A 15,860-nucleotide genomic window follows, 5' to 3' on the forward strand; every position below is an offset into this window, starting at 1 on the left:
ATAACGAGAACATGCAGAGCAACAAAGGAGATCAATGTTTGCAGACTATGTTCTCATTTCTTAGAGTATAAGCTGATCTCTGGCAGAGCAATGGGGATTCTAAGGGCAGTTTGCCCCATGGTTTCCTCCTTAATTTCACTGCACATTCTTTTGAAGCACTGCCACATAAAGAAAACTAGATTAGAGAACTAGACTAGCAGTTCTCTGGTTAGCATTGCACATAGGGAGCTATGTTAAGGAATTCATGCACAGAGCACGTTTTTCTGTTCCTTAATAACGTGGCTGTTAAATATAGAGCTAGAAAGCTAATGCAACATCTCAGCAATACAAGTGCTGTGAAAGAGGACTTGCAAGACATTTAGTGGTAGAGAGGGAGGATGTAAGCCATACACAGGGTCAGTGCAAGCACTGAAGATATTAACTAGATGAGTTGGATAAAGCAGAAATGCAAAAGCAAACAAAAGGAAACAAAACCAATTTCATATAGCCCACTGAGGATCTTTAAGTCAAAGGCAGCAAGCCAGCCATTCAAACTAGGACTCAGTTCACTAGTGAAAAAGACGCAGAGAAAAGACACAGAGACCCCAGCTGAGCACAAGCAGGCTGCACAAGCCTTCATTTAAGCTGTCATCAATGGTAAAAGTAACCAACCACCTGAACAGGTAGCTCTGAAGCAGATGGTGCAGCCTTCCTGACCTCCTCTGGTAGGTACAGTAAGCAGCAGGTATGGAGTTCGCTATGTTCTTATGAAGTGGAAACTTTTAATAAGTAAGAGAAATTTATGATTTTACGTCTACTGATCGCTGACAGCACATGCACCAAGAACACAGTTTACTCGAAACCTAGCTCCTAAATTAATCATTGGTGCCAGGCTACATAGCTTCTCCATCAGCTCGTGCTCTTCATCACTCATCAGCTGAGGAAACATTCTTGTTTTCTTCTTCATCACCCGTGTCTTTTAGCTGTTGACGAGCAAACTCCTCAAATACCATCTCTGCATCACTGAAAGGGAAGAAGCACAGGTCTTTCTAAATGGGGTCAGCCATTTTTTATACCAGCAGACTGAAAAGCAACAAATTGGAAGAAGAGACGCCTGGAGCAATCTCTGGTGATATTTCTTTTGTCTTCAAAGGGATTTGTATCGCATCCCCCCAGACACTGTCCTCATTGGTGCTGTTCTAGATAGCATGAAAAGGAATTGACTGAACAAGTCAGGACACAAACTGAGGAGGTTTTCATCTCCAAAGAATCACGCTCTTTCCAGCTAAATATCTACATATGAGCTAGCTGAATAGTTTGCAGCCTGAAAGGGTCTTTGTATTGAGATCAAATGTGAAACCTTTCATCCTTCTGCACTTAAAATACAGGCATGTGGTTGAACTCATTGAATTCCTGAAACTACAGAGCTACAGAGCATCAGCTGACCATCTCTTTCTCTCCAACTGTTAGGCAAAATATGATCTCAAACTACTTTCACATGGTCAGTCCTTACTGCTCAACTGATAGTGGCAATTTGTCAAGCCACAGCAACTTAATCACTTTTTTAAGTTCATGCTCTGTGAACACTGTGGATTTTCCTCCTTTTCTGAGGAGCTTTCAAAGAGGCAATGTGCAGCAGCAGCTAGAATGTGAAATACTGTTCAAAGAAACTTACCCATCCTTCCCTGCAGTCATCAGCATGCAGTAAGGGAGGAAAAGAGAGACACCAACAGTTAGAACAGTGGATGCTAAGAATAGCAAAACTTCATAAAGCATCAGGATTTGCAGCAATACAAGAATTCCGACAGTCTGAACACGTGTGCATGCACCTGCCGAAGCAAAACCTGATCTCTCTCAAATGTGATTTAAGTAGTCAGCTGATGAGGAGGTGTTCTCATTCAGTACACACAGAGGTACTGAAATCAGAACAAAAAAAGGCAGCCTCTCAGCAGACAGAGGCAATACTCCTGATTTCATCCCTGCCTAAATATAAACCTTTGGTGCTTGTGTTCCTTTGATAGGATCTTTGCTGACTACGCAGCAGTGACAGCAGCATTGCAGCTTGCTAGCAGGATTCCTTGGAAGGTGCATTCAGCACAGCCTAAAGTAAAACAGATTATACTGCAGGGAAGAGGTGGGAAAATGGATTGTTTTGCTCTTACATTCACTTTATCAGGTAACCATTGCACCACTCGCTTATTTCTCATGAATTTAAGTGAGAAAGCACAGTGCTGTAAAGCCAGCGTTCTACAGCAGTCATCGGGGATTGGTAATGTTTCAGTGACTGGATGACCTGGGGAATTCCCACCCACAACACACACTGAAATCAAGGGCAACAAGCTGTGGTTAGCACTGCTGGAAAAGTCAGTTTTAAACTGTGCCAAGTGGGGCACTGTAGCCAAAATGCCTCAAATGATGGGTCACGTAAAGGCTCCCCTGGTGTATGCCCATGGTGTGAAAGGGCAGCTTCCTCTGCTCACAAAGGCCAGGATGAAATCTGGACAGCCTCAGGGCAATCGTACTTGACTGAAATGGATTTAAAATGAAATATTTAGAAGTTGCAAACTTCCTTTAAAGTTTCCAACACCAAAGCATCATTTTATTTTCCTCCAATTTTTATTCTTTAAATAGTCTGTTCTCTTTCCCCTCTCCAAAGTACACTCATTACTATGGGAACAGTGACATCAGAGATGTGGGCAAAGCGAGCGATCTTCACCAATGTGGTTTGAAGCTGATTCTACAGAATGGCTTGGGGGGGGGAGGAGGGAAGAGGAATTTTTGGGCTTAGGCATTTATTTTGTGGTCTGATACTTACCGAATCAATACACAGATATTGTAACAGCATGGCAATGCTTGCATAGCTTTGGTGTAAGACTACATTCAAATACGTGCATCTTTCAATGCATTTTATCTTCAGGCTGCTACATTACATCCCACTGTAGGGCTGTAATGCCTACATCAGCACCCTAACAGGAGTCAGGCCCTCCTCTCATTGCTACCTTGCTGTCCTGTGGCTTATTTAGCATTATAACACTGAAAGAGTCACAGGAACCTAAACATAAGGAAAAAGCCAACCTATTTCCAACTGGCATCCTTGTAATTGTTTTGAGGGTTAGGATGGGAGGGGGCTGTGTTTGAGGACAGATGAGGCTCCAGAACATCACCATGCTCTCTGCAGAGGGTTTTCCATAAGCTCTTATTATGCAGCCACAGAAATGACTCCATGTAATTAAAGTTGTGACATATGGTAATTTTCATTATAAGCTTGCTTTTAACTTCTTTTAACTTCATGATGGAAAAAAAAAAAAAAAAGCAGCTGTGTAACATTCTAAGACATGCAAACCCTTTTGAAAATTCACTAATTTCTGCAACTTACAATATCAATACGGGGTGAGCATAGGGTTAAAGGGACACAATATTTATGGGCTTCTTGAAAGCAATCCTTTCGTGCAAGCTTAACAAGGGAGCAGATAAATGACCGTTTGTTGAATACTAGCCAAAATAAAGGTCAGTGTCCAAGACATAGGCCCACGAAACGTAAAACATCAGGACAAGAGCAGGAAAACCCCAGAGCAAAGAACTCACACTGAGCACAGCCTTGTGAAAGTCCCAGCAGGAGCTTCTGGGCGGGCTGCTGACTGGGAAAGGCCTTGGAAGCACCAAGAGACACAGCCCAGTTGGGTTCTGTCTTTAAAAGAAACTGCTCTCTATCCATTTTTGTCAATGGGTGGAAAAGACCGACTGCCAGCCGATGGGACAGGAGCTGCCTTGCCTAAAAATAACCACCTGGGAACCACATGGATCCAAAAACAGTTGCAAAACCAGCACACATGAAATGCTGGGCCAATGAGAAGTCCAAGACAAGGATGCCATAAATAGACATGGAAAAAGAAAGGCAGTGAGCAGTTCCATTTCTGTCTCTTCCAGGTGCGAAAAAGCGAGCAAACAGCAGTGGCCATGCTGTCTGACAGAGCTGCTTTTTACTGAGGGATGAGTGCTCATACACACAGATAAAAAAAGGTCAAATAATATGCTGTGAAAGCACAGAGCAGCTAATCCACTGTCCACATTTGGCCCCAAAATTGAGTCATGTTCTCCAGAAGTTTACCTTATATAACACTGGGGTTCTCCACACTCACAGAATGGCCTGGGTTGCAAAGAAGCACAGCGCTCATCCAGTTCCAACCCCCTGCTGTGTGCAGGTCACCAACCAGCAGCCCAGGCTGCCCAGAGCCACATCCAGCCTGGCCTTGAATGCCTGCAGGGATGGGGCATCCACAGCCTCCTTGGGCAACCTGTGCCAGTGCCTCACCACCCTCTGGCTGAAAAACTTCCTCCTCATATCCAACCTAAACCTCCCCTGCCTCAGTTTAAAACCATTCCCCCTTGTCCTACCACTGTCCACCCTCATAAACAGTCAGCTCTGCATGATTAAATACACTGACGCTACATGTTTCATTTAATTTTGCTGTAAGTCACTTTAGCTAGAGAAGGGAAAAGATATTACCCCTCTGCAGGGAATAAGTCATTGTATGTGACATTTTTAATCCACTTTAGCTTCAACTCTCTAAACTGCTTTGACTTTTCCTTTCCCCCAGCTGCATCTTAAGATGAAGTGACAACTCAACGGAGAAGGGAGGTACAACAAACTGGTTGCTACTGACTCATCAGTAAAAACAAAGGGGAATGGGTAAAGGAGTGATCTCAAAATTCCCTGTGCATGTATCTTTTTCTACACTCATTGCAGAGGCTGCTAAACAAGCCAACAAATTAAAATTATACCTTATGGGACCCTTAACACTCTAAATACTGTTTGTGGAAGCTCTATCTCTACAATTAAGACTTGATTTGCTTGATTACAAATTCAATGTTATTTCACTTTAGTTTATGAACCGAAGCACTAGAAATAAAAACTGCACCTCCAAAGTCTGAACGGTCCTTCCAGCAGTGAGATAAAGGCAGAGAACGTGGAAAGCCAGAAAGAGTTTCAGTTTACCAGCTTCATTTGGAAGCTGTTTTATTCCCTGTAATGAGCTCAGACACTGCGCTCCAGCACAGTTGTCAGATCAGCTATGCAGGCTCCTGAGGGATTTTCTTCTGTGTTAGTTTCCTTGTTCAAATAGAAAGCACTTTTTTTCCTCCCTCCCTTCTTGTAGGCCTTTCCCATGGGATAGCTCTTGAAACTTCACTTTTTTCCTCCCCTAAAATCAAAAGAAACCTACAGTTTCCACCTGCACAAAAAGCACGACACGTAGCTGTCTCCTGACAGCAAGCTCCCAGATGACTTCGATGTCACAAACAATATGTGGGCTGCATCTTTGGGGAAAGGATGTGTTGGGGGAAGCGATCTGAGAAATACTGCAGTTCTCTATTTCCCTTGTCAAGTCTTCTGCCCACATTCTTTTGAGTGTGCTACGCAACAGAGCGTATCAGCCATCCTTTCAAATGATCTTAAAACGGAGAACTGACTGACTTCCATTCTTCTTCATCCTAGCCTACAAATGCTTCTGCCAAAATTATCAGCCCAAAGCACAGGAAATAAAAAGGGAGTTGTGGCATTCACACCAAACACGGTGTCACGTCCAAAAAAAAACCTCACACCATTCTGCAAATATACACAGAATTCATTACCATTCCCTGAGCCTTTGGATGGTCCTCATTTGAGGTTGTTAAGCTTCTCTCTGGATCCACAAAAGCTCAGTTTTGCAGCCCTGGGGTCCAGCAGCACGTCTGCCCTGTGAGGCTCACTGCAGACACCAGATGGCCCTCACCAACCACCTTTCCTAGGCAACCATTTCAGAGGCAGGGGGATTCCTGCAGGAAAGTCTAGGGGAAATACTTCAGGATGTGCAAGCGGAACAGAAGGGAAGACCCTTGGCAAAGCTGCTCTCCTACAGAGAGTCACAATTTGAGACTATGATTAAGCATGCAGCAATGTCAGCAGGTTGCTAGCAGAGCTGTGCAGGCATGCAGCATGGAAGGGAAACCCACCACATGGGCACAGCATTTGCCTCACAGCAACTTCTCCAAGGCAGTCCACACTTATCAGTCCTACAGACCAACCCTGAGCATCCAATTTCCCATCTCACAGCCTGCAACCTGCATGCATCTGAGAAGTGCCTGTGCTCCTTCCTGGTGATGCTGCTGCCTTCCATGTGGCCACAGCAGAAAGGCAGTGAGGAGGAGGACAACCGTTGTGGTTCATCCCAAAGGCACTTCCTGGACTCACTGTGCTGCTGACGGCAATGCAACATGCACCAAAGACTTCTCATATGAGCACATGCTCACAGCAGAGGTTTTCTCGGGGGGAAAATGAGTTTTCATTTGTGCATGAGTGCAATGAAGGAGTTAAGAAGCCCTCGTTCAGCCACTCGGGTATGTCCATTGCTAGAAAACACTGATTCCTAACCAGAGACCTGAGGATCACCAGTTTTTCTTCTCACTGCTCGTATCCAAGTCCCCCAACAATATAAAATGCTATAATTCAGTTGGAAAGGGGGGATAACTCCTGCCATAAACTCCTTTCATAGACTCCTCCATAATCTAGTGGTCACGCTCTGAGATACTGCAACCTGAGGTAAGTTTTAGCCCAAAGAAAAAAATAAAGAAATCACAGTGCAGAAGCAGCCATGGGTTTCTGCTTGAAGCCCACATGACTGCATCCAAAGACAAAGAGCAGGACAGGCTGACTCATCTAGAAAAATCCCCACGCTGGAAGGCACACATAATGTTTTGTGTTCATTAGCTGCTCCAGATGCTGTATAGGAAATCCTGATTCAGTGCACCTTGCAGTTTCTGTGTGATCACCACTAGGAAACAGATACAGACAGGGACTGTAGAAGTGGGAAGAGAAAACACGCTTAAGACAATCTGAACTTTTTCCATCCAATCATCAGACTTTATATACCCAGGGAAAGCTAGTTCTTTACACTGGCCTATGATTTATACAAGTAACCAAGACAGCAAGCTGGTTAACCTTCAGGATGTTTCTCACACTTCTATTTTCTGACCCAATTCTGAAGAGACCACTCCTCTCATATTCCTGTACACAAAAATGAACGTCACGACCACACCACAAACACCATGGGCAATGTTACAGGTGCACAGTAGGGACTTTGTAAAATCACGAATGGCTTTGTCACCTCTTAAACTTTGCTTAAAAGATTTTTTTGTTTTGTTTTGGTACATTTTAGGTGTTTTTTGTGATCTTATTTGCTGCATTGTAATCTGGCTAGAAATTGTTGACAGCTGCATTCAGGACCCAGTGGTGATGAAATTTAACTGTGCTCCCTCAAGTCCCTGTGCTTTCAGTTGTGATTCTACAGATGAAAGAAAGGAAACATGACCCAGCTCTGCTTTTTCTTCCATCTCAGCATCCTTTCTCTCTGTTCCCTTGTGCCTTGAGGTTCACACAGATGCACACGGTAGTCCCCTAGAGGCTAAATCACTGCCAGCCTTGCAGTAGTAATAATTCATGTGGGACAAATACAACAACAGCAATAAAAAAAGAAGGCAAAAATGAGGTATAACTGACCTGCTGGGTTCTTTTCCTCAGGTTTGGGGTGCATGAGACGAAATGGCAGCTCTGTGCTCACCTCACTATGGGCGAGAGAGAGAATGCATCAGATCCACAGCCCCCAGCCGTGCCTGGTTCCATGCTCCTCTCACCTCAGGCCAGCCTAGGCCCAGAATTCCAGCTTCGCCTATTCCTTCAGCTTTTTTCTAATGAGCAACCATGGCTACATGGTCTAAAACGAAGATGGCACTTACCTGGAGGTGATGTCTCCCAGCAGGCTGCAGAAAGAAACAGAATAAAACACACTTACGTTTAGTGCCTTCCCGTTTGGATGTTCCAGCAATAACTTTTTAGTTGTGGACCATCAAAATCACCTTCCTACAGACCATAACATCATAACACACTTGTTTTTAATTTTCATTTTTTAAAGTTTTTGAACTTCTGACCAAGTGTTAGCATGGCTCCTTTGCTGAGGGCCTGAGTACCAGGACAAGGGCAATCCAGAGGGATCACAGAAAGCAGTGGTCGTTTTATCACTCTTTATGCATATCACTAGCTTATAGTCATTTTTATGTTAGGAAGAAGGATGGATGAATAAATACAAATGTAAACAGTGACTATCAGCACTAATTATGCTTGCCCTCGTTTGCACTGTATGCTGGGAACCATCTCATGCTGATACCACCAGCATCTCGCAGAAAGTTGGCTCAGTCCAGAACCTCAGTTTGTGATTCTCAGAACAATGTCTGGGAGAACAACACCAACACAAAAATTCAAGCAAAGTTTCACTTAAGCTCTCACAAAATCAAAATTATAACTTCGAAATGAAATTGCAACATAAACCACAGGTTTACACAACCACCTCTGCTCATACTGTCAAATTCTCATTGTATGGGAAGTATAACAGCACTTCAGGCTCAAGAAATCTTGTTTGGAGAGGCTAATGCACAATTTTGATGAAGTTTATGCCTGTTCTACAGTATGTGCCCTTTCTTTTAGGGTGGACTGTTCCACCTTCTCTGGAATATCAGTGAAATACACACTTCACTCTCTTAATTCTAAGCAGATGCAGCAAGAAGTCTCTTACCCCGAAACAGTGAGCTTCACTCTGACCTTGTAGGAAACCAGAATCCCCATCACTGTCTTGTCTATTCCATCCTTAACACTATCAGAGAAAACAAAGTGGTGTTTTAGGTGGTACAGCAACAGAGCAACAACTTATGGCAGGAAAAAAGCAACTAGATGAACACCCCATTGTCCTAAAACAGAGCCTCAAGGACAGCTAATACCCCTTTCCATCCCTGTTACCATTTAGCCTGAATGACTACGACAGGGTAAGATGTGCAGTGCAGATGCACCCATCAAGACAGATACAACCATCTGATAGGTCAGATCTTGTCCTCTTCTTTACACCCTCCTACAGTTGAGACCCTTTAAAGCTCTGCTCACATGGTGCTAGAAGCCAAGTTGGTATCCTCATCCTTTAGCTTGCCATCCAGGGCTATTTCCCGGGTCTGCCGGTTGTTTGCCAGCAAGGGCAAAACTGTCAGCGTTGTTGTCAGGCTGCTGTTTGGCTGCACCTTTTCCCTGGAAATAAGAAGCAGGTGAGAGTGGGAAAGCAATACACTCTGTTTTGCCTCACAGACCCAACTAGGATAACCTCAAAACAGATCTCAAAGCCATCCACAAGGAGTACGATTTATCTGTCCAGACTTAAAAGTCTATAACGTGGACGTGTGTGCCTGGACCAGTCAGAAAAAAGTCCTTTGTAATCAGCAGAGGGAAACAAGCATTTGCAGAAAATGATCTGTTTCACATTAAGGCAGGTATCCAAAAGTTGGTCCAACCATGCCACAGACCTCTGTATCTGGATGAAATGAATCCCAGTTCAGAAGATCAGTACTCAAAGGATGACCTGCTGCTAAACAGCAGAGCAAAACCCAGAAAAGTATCAAGTGTCTGGGTGGATCCAGTCCTCCTCACAAAGCAGAGCCCAATGGCAAATGCACTGCATGGCATAAGAGCAGGAGGTTCTCCGCACCACCACACTATGGAGCCAAGGGTTTGGAGAGGGTTCTTCTGATCTCATCAGAGAAAGTGTTATGAAAAACACTGACCCCAAACTAGAGCATCCAGCGCTCCCAGGCACACAGGAGCAGCTTTTAGAAAAGCAGTGCAGATCCTTTCAAAGATTTCAAGCAGTGAGGAGCAATGCGCCCTTGTTAAGTGTTTCTTGTAAGTAATTACACTTCAAACAAAGCAGCTTTTCTGTAGCCTCCCCTGTTCTCTGAAAAAAGGAGCAAGGTACCCACTGGTACAAAAAGGGAAGACCCAGCTGCACTGAGAGCATGGCTGGCATCAAGGCCAAGAGTGCTGTAACAGCAAGCAACTGCCATGCTGCAGCCAGGAATACCTCCCTTAACAGAGGAGGAGAGTCATTAAGAGGTGTGAAGGTGCGTAGCAAGGATGGATAAGCAGAGTGTTCACTCACGGTGCTTCCTCAGCAGCTACCACTTTCGTGTAGAAGTCACTGGAGTACAGAACCACGTTGGCAACCTGCTCCACTGAAGTGAGAAAGGGAAAGAGGGACTATCAGTTGTGCACAGGCATCAGAAACAACACAGCTGCTCCACAGTCTCAGGAGTGGAAAATGTGAGGATGACAGCAGGAAAACCCAAATATTTAGAGCCTGAAGGGAGCACCAGGTCAGGCAGCCCGATCACAGACTTTGCCACCTCGTGTTGTTAGTCTCTGTCTTCCCTGAAACACAAATCCAGCTTTGATTTGGAGGTGAGAGAAAGCATCAATAGCCCATGGTATCCCTTGGGAGCCTGCTCTTCTATTACAAAGATCTCCTTCTCTAAACATGCTTGCTTTCATCTCTCATGCACAAGAGGTGCTAGTTACATCATCATCAAGCAGGCTGGATACCAAACTGCAGCCAAGCTCCTCTGACAGCATTCTCCAAACAAACACCAGAAAGTGTATGGTAATTGTGATTCAAACAGTGATGTACTGTTGAAATAAGGTCTTTTTAAGCTAGACTGAAGAATGTCAGGTTAAAAAATATTGGGAGTAACTAGATACTGCATGCAAGATATGCACCGAACTGGCTTTCTCTGCTGTGGAGTTTTATGAAACCTTCAGCAACTTTGTTCTTCCCCTGCTTTCTCTGCTCTTTCTCATCCTTTGTCTCAGCCTGCCTTCCACAGGCCCAAGCAGTACAGTGCTTGTGGGATGAAAGCATGCAGTGCTACAAATAAAACACAGGCAGTACTGAACCTCAGGAGGAATTACACCATCGCTGGCAGAGTGGCTGTTTCTCACCGTGCAGGGCATTTCTGATGGAGTGAAGCCCACCACCTGGACATGTTCCCTGGTAGCTGAGCATCATGCTGACAGAAGCCCTTTGCACCCTGCCCGAGAGGCAGATTTCCCCCAGATCTGCCTTGCCTGCCACAATGCCGCCCTTTCCTATGTAGACATGACATACGAGGGCTTGAAATTAAGCCAGGCAAGTAACCATGAGTCAGGAAAAAAGGCTTGAAGCAGCAAACAAACATCAACAGACAGGGAGGAGGGAGAAATTCCTGATGCACTCCATACTGCCTGCTTAGGCAGTGCGCAAGCACTAAATTCTGGCTCTTTCAGCCCTCCCACCATGGTGTTCTTGTCCTATGAGAATCCAAGCAGTGGTAAAAAAAACATACCCTGGACTTTGATCTTCTTCACTGTTTTCTCTGTGCTGTTGGTGACCATGACAGTGACTGGAATGGGCTCACCATGGTAGTACACCTAGGGGAAAACCGATGCTCAGAAACCCAGTCAAAAGGCTTCTCCCAGGCCACAAACCATTCCAGTCCCAACAGAGGCCAGATAAAGCAAGGTGGCCCCTCCCCATGATCAATCCTGCCTCTGATGCCCTCCTTGGCCTCAAATGACTCTGATAACAGTGTCCCACCCTCCTCTAGCAGAAGCTATTGCCAAAAACACCTTAGAAGTGTGCAGGACAAGTCTGGATCAGCTGAGACAGAGTTTGGTAACACACAAAACAGCTGTTTGGGTAACAGAATTCTTATTGGTATTGAAGTACAATGATGTCCCAGGGGCAAACTCCTCACCTCTTTACTGAGGCAAGCTTTCAGATGCAATGGCTTGTTGGACATGAAGAACTGCCATGTGGTCTCTGCACAAGGTTGGGGTCCTGGTTCTTCTGGAGCAAACTGCACTTTACGGATCAACAGCCGTGCGGAGTTCCTGGGAAGCAGCAGAAGATACCAGGATGGTACCTTGTGTTTGGCTGAGGCAGGAGTTTTGCACTCACACATGCTTAATTAAACTTAAGAAGCCCACTGACAAGTGGAACAAAGGTGAATGAGCAACCACACTTATTGTAATGCCTCCCTTCTTTACAAGGGCACAGTTGAAGGCATACAGAAATACGTGCGCTGTTACCTCTTGTGAATTCTCTCTTCCAAATTCTCTGTTGAAAAAGCTTTCACCTCGAAGTCCACCCCACAGCTCTGCCAGAGAGAGAGGGCAGCTGTGAAACAAGCCACACCTGCAGACGTTCAAGCATCTTTCTGTATCCTAGAAACTGGCAGATTCCTGCCAACTGCAAATCCTTCTGGCCTATGATCACCGTAACAGAGATTCCCACCACCCGGTGTCTCAGCATCCACCTGTTCCATGCTACAAGGCTTAGCTCCCAGCCTCTGACAGATGACACCCCTTCTAAAATGATACGAGAGCAGAGTTGTAGAGGTCACAGCACACTGCAGGAGGCACCACCAGCAGGCCTGCAAAGTTCTCCAGTCCACCTTGGGTTTCTGAAACAGCTTCGTAATGCCAATACCTGACTCACAGTCAAGCTCCCCTCTTCCCAGTGTCTAAGGACTGCGAGAGATGAGGCCAAGCAGACCTTTGCTTTAGCAGGTTTATATTGCTATGCCTGGCTTTAGACCTAGCCTAGCTGTTCAGAGAAGCATCCTATGAAGTACAGGAGGACTACTTTAAACAATGCCAAACCTACCAGAACATCTCACTGTTTGGTGATATATCCTCCAGAGTTTGTTTGTTTTTTTATATACATATACAAAACAGACCTTCTCTGCATTTGTTTTAACTCAGAAGCAGGTCTAACACCTGTTAGTTACACCCATCAGTGAGATTTCAGGCACTCAGCCTCCCCTCTCTCCTGTGACTGATAGCTAACACAAGCTTGCTCGGATCACTTTGCATGTCCAACCCACAAATCATGCAGTACCCTTAAGGAAATGACAAGCACTGCAGATTTAGCACAGCCTTGCAGCTATTGGACTAGATCTTTTTTTCTTATTTTGAGGAATTGAATTCCAGCTCCATGATGCGTGCTGTAGCTGAGGTTCCAGCCAGGTTCCTGACGTTTGTGGCACAACACAGTAAACTCCATGATAAGCACCAGTGTACCAGTCTCACCTTATCAACGTCACGAGGTGAAGGCTGCAAACAGACTGAACAAGGCAGGTAATCTGGGAACTGTAGGAACAAAAAGAAAAAGAACCCAGAGCAACATTATGCAGATTTCTGTGATATTTTAATTAACTCAATGCTCACAAAGGGTACAAGGTAGCCCTGAAGACAACAGGTCACTTCCATACAGCAACCCTTTGAAGTTCCAACTCACAGAGAAGCTGGATCTTATGCTCACCGTACATGAACAAAGTCTTTTAGGAGGAAAAGGACTTTAGAATGCTAACAACAGAAAAATGCAACAGTGCAAACACAGACAAAAAGTAAGAAGAGACCCAGAAAAGAAGAGACCCATAGAGCTTCTGGGCTTATAATCAAACACTAGAGCACCGGAGACACACATCAGGAGCTGGGATATCTGGCTCCCACCCAGGATTACCAACATGGCTCACAGTAGTGCAAATCACTGTTCACATGGGCTTGAAGGTTGAGCAAGGCATCTGTTCTGGAAGCACAGCTAAGGCTATCAAACCAGCCAGCCTCCAGGCAGTGACCATTTGCTCCTGGTCTGCACAGGGCCAGCAGCTTCTCCAACTGGAAAGGCTGCAGAGCATCCTGGAGATGGAGCACTAGCACTCCATCAGCGAATCCAGCAGGTGGGATCACTGGATTGTACCTGAGACGTCAGTAACCCAGCAGGCACCCACCCACTGAGCAGAATCAAAGAGGTGTACCTGTAATGACAGATGAGAAGAAGGTCAGGGACTCTTAAGAGATACTCACTGTAAAGAAAAAGGGGTAAGCATTTTTCCCCAGCTTCTTTAGCAGAGATTCCTGCAAGTGGGAGAGAGACTCTGGCTTGTTTTCAGGTGGGTACACCTGGACCCTAGAGAAGAACAGGTCTCTCCGGAAGGTGAGGCCAATCACATCAATGTCCTCCTGGCCGTACCGGAAAGCACAGGTCAGAGTCACGTACACTGGAAGGAAACACAGGCAGGTAAGGCATGCAGCAGGCTGACACAGCCAGGTGACATAAAATCCTGCACCAGTCATGGAAACTCATCTCAACACTGTTGTATAACCCAGTTGGTATTCATATTTTAAGTCATTATGCACATTATTTTGAGTAAGAAGTCCTTTCATTGGGGAGTTACATGGGTACCCCTGAAGCAATGTAAAAAATAATTCTATCTCAGTATCTCACTTGAAAAGAGGACGAGCAAACTAAAAGCTGCATTGCATAAAACCTCAAACCTTTTTTCCCCTTGATCATTGTAGGATCCACCAATACAACACCATCTGAAAGAAAGGAAAATTAAAAAGATTACCGGAGGATAATCAGGCTTAGGAGAGCAGAAAGGGCAGCTTGTACACTTGTGGACTTACCTACAGGTTCCACGCTCCCTATGTTGTCAATGAAGTCACGCTTTCCCAGGTAGATGGTCAGCTGTAGGGAAAAGATGACCACAGCTGCACTACAAAGTGTTGTGTGCTTGCGGATGGGAGAATACAGTCTGGAGCTGTAAATTCCATAGAGAATGGAGCGATTCCATTTTCAGCATGTTTTTTCTTTCTCCTCACCAAACAATTCACACAGGCTCTAAGAAGTCTCCACATCAGAAGAGAGGACCCGACGTGGAACAGCTCCAAGATGTAAAACACAAATACTTACAGATGGGACAGAGCTACAGATTTAAATATTTCTGATGGTATCAGATTCGCTATCAGTGAATCGGCTTTGTTTCAAACACTGACCAGCAGGGCTACAACCTGGGCGAATGAGAGGGGAGTTGCCTTTTATGCAAGACTGCAACAAGCTCTCCCATATGAGCTTTGTTTACATTGTCTGCTCACACTATGCACTAAATATGGATCGTGGTCCTTCTTAAGAAACATGAAAGGAGACAGGAAAGAGGTTTGTATCAGGTCTTCATCTCGACTATGAGAGAAACTCATAGAATCATAAGGTTGGAAAGGACCTACAAGGTCATCTAATCCATCACACCTACCTATACCCATTATTATGGTACTTACGGCTTTGTCACGGGTGCTTTTCTTGAAGATAACTTGTTTTGGAGAGGAATCAGCATTCTTCCCTGTCTTCTGAGATTCGGGGCAGCTCATGACCGATGGGCAGGTAGGTAACTGTGGGTGAATGAACCTTTTCTCCCTCAAAGGTTCCTGGGAGAAATGTCAGAGGTGAGGGGTGAAAAAGATAAAAGGATGAGGTAAAAACATGGGCACAATAGTTGGGTAAAACATTCCATGGAACACAGCCTTGGTTGTCCTGGAACATCTGCCACTGAATGTAGGGTGAATGCAAAGAAGCCTAGATAAGGAGTGAAGATGCTGCCCACAGGTAGAAAACTACCCTGGGATCATCAAAGAAAAAAGCTGTCTGTGCTAAGTTGGAGGAGTGCTTCACGAAGCAGAGTGGATAGGTGCTGAAACACCATGGCAGTAAGTGCAAAATATCACACATGAGGAAAACACAACCGCTGTCTGATACGTACAGTTATAGTTGTTATCACATAGGAAGAAGGTCTTGATGTAAGCAGGGAATTTACGTTCTTGATTCATTTCCTTGTAACAGAGCATGTGATTGATGCTATTTTAGAAACCCTGATGCATCCACATCTTGGAGCCACCATGCTCAGTTTAAGACCCGGAATGGTGATACTCAGGACAAGGTGCAATGGGCACAATTTGGAACACAGGAAGTTCCATAAGAATGTGAGAAAACTCCTTTACAGTGAGGCTAGCTCTGGCACAGGCTGCCCAGAGAGATGGTGGAGATGCTCAAAACCCACCTGGATGCTTTCCTGTGCAATCTGTTTCAGCAGGGAGTTGGGCAAGATGGTCTCCAGTCCAACCCCTGTGATTCTGTGAGTAATGAGTCAGACCCAACCCAAAA

At 45.0% G+C, this 15,860-nt stretch overlaps 1 protein-coding gene across 1 annotated transcript; it reads right to left on the reverse strand.

Moving 5' to 3' along the window:
• Positions 1-958: 958 nt before the first annotated feature.
• SAG (S-antigen visual arrestin) lies at positions 959-15,070 on the reverse strand (the record flags this gene model as incomplete). Its single annotated transcript, XM_079539986.1, has 14 exons — positions 959-1,002; positions 7,514-7,578; positions 7,750-7,773; positions 8,583-8,660; positions 8,945-9,082; positions 9,987-10,059; positions 11,206-11,290; positions 11,617-11,752; positions 11,951-12,018; positions 12,953-13,012; positions 13,730-13,923; positions 14,201-14,245; positions 14,333-14,393; positions 14,981-15,070. 14 exons carry the CDS (start codon positions 15,068-15,070, stop codon positions 959-961), a joined length of 1,161 nt encoding a protein of 386 aa, XP_079396112.1.
• Between the last annotated feature and the right edge of the window lie 790 nt (positions 15,071-15,860).

This window comes from Tetrao urogallus, assembly GCF_951394365.1.
Source record: "Tetrao urogallus genome assembly, chromosome: 9".
Taxonomy (NCBI): Eukaryota; Metazoa; Chordata; class Aves; order Galliformes; family Phasianidae; genus Tetrao; species Tetrao urogallus.